The following is a 3915-nucleotide window of genomic DNA, read 5'->3' as shown; positions in this document are numbered from 1 at the left end:
AGAGAGAGAGAGAGAGAGAGAGAGAGATAATTCATAATATATATATCACAAATCGAAATTTATATATATTTTTTTTTTTAGAATTATCTGAAAGAGGAGTAAATATTTAAAGAGGTCATCGAAATATAATTTTATCAACGAGTTGAATTGAAAAGAAAACAAAAGTGACATAAAATGAAGCACTAGGTGTTGTCTCCTGGCCCACACACACACACACACACTCAGAGAAATATACCCACACAGATGGCAGTGACACAAATACACACACAAACATACCCATACACATATACGCACTCACAGATAAACATACCCACACACAGAAAAATATACTCACACGAATATAAACACACCCAGACACACAGGCACAGATAATCAAACACACACAGAAACATACCGCGCACACAACCACATTCACACAAATACATATATACACACAGAGAAATACAGTAATCCTTCACCATATCGCGGTTTATTTATTTAAGCTTACGTCGATTCCTCCGTGGTGTTGTTTCGCAATTATAATAAAATAAATATTGACAAATTATAAAAATAATTTTTAAAAAATATACAATACAGTACTGTTTCTACTTCGCGGATTTTCACCTATCGCGGGTGGGAGTTTTGGAACGTAACGTCCGCGATATTCGAGGAATTACTGTATGAAATATACAGAGATACGCATATAAAACATAAACACAGACGAACACTTAAACACACACACAAACATCAACAACATACAGACACACACCTACACACATAAATAGAAGGCGGAGGAGGTGGGTGAAAGAAAGGATGACGCATCGCATGTGACAGTCACCGGGGGTTTTAAACTGCAACAAGAAACAGAAGCCGGGCGAATAGTGTTAAGTCGACAGAGAGACAGAGAGAGAGAAGACGACGACGCCGTGCAAATATCTGACTGACTACTAACTTGGCTGTGCGCAGGTAATAAAAATACAACTTGTTAAGTTGAAAATATTCCTCTCTCTCAACATTAAAACTGGTTCTTTTAATCACCTTTTGTTTGTTGTTATTTGGTGCTTTTTTTTGTTTGTTTATATTGTGAAATATTCAACGACAGGTCACTCTTTGTCTTCACCCTAAACGTTCATATAGTTTATAAAAAAAAATATATATATATACACACACACACACACATATATACACACACACACACACACATATATATATATATATACATACACACACACATATATATATATATATATATGACACATATATACATACATTATATATATATATATATATATAAATACACGCAGACATACATATACATACATACAGATACATATATACACACATACACACACACAAATAGAGGGGGAGCCTGTTGAAGTGATCGGTTCAGAGTTAACCCTTATTATCAGAATTGCCGACGTGAGGATAAAATTTTTTTTTTTTTAAACTAAAAGAAAAACATTCATTTAGAAACTCGATTGTAAAATTTAACGACCAACTCTTGAACATGCAGCGAAGTTTTGAAATAGGTGTCCTTCATAGTCCCACACATCACACGATCGAATGGAAAAATAACAAAACGATGGGAAAAATGAATAAAAATTATACATCCACCCGAGATACTTGTCTAATTTTAGATAAACGCGTTGTATTCGAATCAAATAATTATTATTAGTATTATTGTTATTAATTAAAAATAATGATGATAATAATAATTAGTCATTCCTTACTGTAATTAACAAAAGAAAATGAAGTAGATAAAAAGCTTTTAAGATTGGTGGCTGAAAGAGCGAAAGGTGAGCTGTTGCTCTACATTCGTATCACCGTTGTAAATTTATGACTAAAAATCTTGTTATTTAGGAGAATAGCGAGATTAAAAGGTCAGGTCGGCCATGGAAGTATTTAAAGGTAAAAAGGTAAACATTAATCACACACACGCACGCGCACACGTATATATTATAGTGATGTATACACACGCATATATAAAGTAATATATAGATAGATAGAATACACACACGACGACATACGCATGGATATCTAGATATGTATACACTCACATATATACACCTACATATATACACATATACATACACAATGCACACATAATGCAGGCAGATAGATAAATAGATAGATAGATAGATAGACGGGTAGATAGATAGATAGATACATAGACGGGTAGATAGATAGATAGATAGATAGACGGGTAGATAGATAGATAGATAGACGGGTAGATAGATAGATAGATAGATAGATAGATAGATAGATAGATAGATAGATAGATAGATAGACAGACTGGTAAATAGATAGATATATAGACGGGTAGATAGATAGATAGATAGATAGATAGATAGACAGACTGGTAAATAGATAGATAGATAGATAGGCAGGTAGAAAAATAGAGGGGTGTGAAAATAGACAGGTAGACAGATAGAAATAGAGATAGATAGATATACATGTGGAAGAGAAAGCACTTTATAATCCATATCAACAATTGTGTGTATAAATACAATATACATCAGGAAACCACACACACACACACACACACAAACCCGAGATATGATACGGTTTTAAAACTCGAAGGTACGTTCATTGTTAACAGTTGAAAACCCACTAAACACCACCACAATTTATAAACATAAAAAATAGCAAACGTGGTTTTCCACTGTATACAAACACGCACACACACATTAATTAAGAGTTGAGGTAGAAAGTACTCACCTGTGTTCTTTTAACGGCCTGGTAAAAGGTATCCACGTCCGAAAAAGCACCCCTAGACTCTGTAGATGTGCTCATTGTGAATATATATTCTATATATATACCTTTTCAGTGTGTACAGTCGATAATATATCCCATGGCTCGAGGTGAAGGTGCTTTAAAAGAAGACTGAGTAAAGGAGGGTACTTTGTGTGTATTTATATTATATTTCTGTTATGTATATATTGTTTTATTATTTTATTATGTTTGAGATGTGCTGGAGATGTTCTGAATGACTGCACATGCGTAATTGAAGTGGTTGGGTAGAGACAGAGACAGAGCAGCAGGGTTATCTCCGACTATCTAATTTCCCCCTCACTATATATCTTCCTGCTTCTCTCTATCTCTTTCTAGCTATTTCTCTTCCTATTCCCCTCTTTCTCTCTCTCTCTCTTTCAGTCTTTTCTTCTGCCGGTAAGGTGTGTGTGTGTCTGTGTGTGAACCGTCCTGATTGCGAGGTGTATGTACGAATATATGTATTTGTGTCTTTCTTTCTCTCTCTGTCAGTCCCTCTCTCTCGCTTTCTCACTTTTTCTCTTTCAGCCGGTAATGTGTGTGTGTGTGTGTGTGTGTGTGTGTGTGTGTGTGTTTGTCTGATTAGTTCTGTTTGGGAGGTGTGTATAGATGTATATGTAAATGTATTTCTCCCTCTCTCTCTCTCTTTCGCTATCGGCTTTTCTCTCTCAACTGGTCTCTTTCTGTTGGTCTCTCTCTTTCTCCCGATCTTGGCTAGTTTCTGTCTCTCTCACTCTCTCTCTCTCTCTCTTACTCACACACACACTCTCTCTCTCTCTCGCTGCCTGTTTTTCTCTCTCAACTTGTCTCTTTCTACTGGTCTCTCCCTCTCTCATTCTCTCTCTCTCTCTCTCTCTCTCTCAACTGGTCTTTCTTTCTCTTTCTGCTGGTCTCTCTTTCGATCTTGACTAGTTTCTCTTTCTCACTCTTTCTTTCTTTTTCTGTCTTCCTCTCTCTCACTGCCGGTTTTTTCTCTCTCTCTCTCTCTGTTGATGAAGTAACTGTTGAAACGCGTAGTTGTCTGCGTGTGTGTGTGTGTGTTTGAGTGGGTGTCTTTCTCTCCCTCTGTTTGCATGTGTGTGTGTGTGTGTACGCATGCAAACCGTCTTGATCATGAGTGTGCTTGTGTGTGTGTGTCCCGCTTTCTTTCTTTCTCCATCTCTCTAT

At 36.2% G+C, this 3915-nt stretch overlaps 1 protein-coding gene across 1 annotated transcript in view; it reads right to left on the bottom strand.

Moving 5' to 3' along the window:
* Window positions 1-3340, bottom strand: part of LOC106873495 (uncharacterized) — a 101649-nt gene extending 98309 nt beyond the window's left edge. The window contains exon 1 of the mRNA XM_014920880.2: window positions 2698-3340. Coding sequence (XP_014776366.2) covers window positions 2698-2772 — 75 coding nt within the window. The 5' untranslated portion in view covers window positions 2773-3340. The remainder of the gene's footprint in view (window positions 1-2697) is intronic.
* Window positions 3341-3915: the final 575 nt, after the last annotated feature.

This window comes from Octopus bimaculoides, chromosome 22 (assembly GCF_001194135.2).
Source record: "Octopus bimaculoides isolate UCB-OBI-ISO-001 chromosome 22, ASM119413v2, whole genome shotgun sequence".
Classification (NCBI taxonomy): Eukaryota; Metazoa; Mollusca; class Cephalopoda; order Octopoda; family Octopodidae; genus Octopus; species Octopus bimaculoides.
This window is presented reverse-complemented; position numbering and strand designations above follow the sequence as displayed.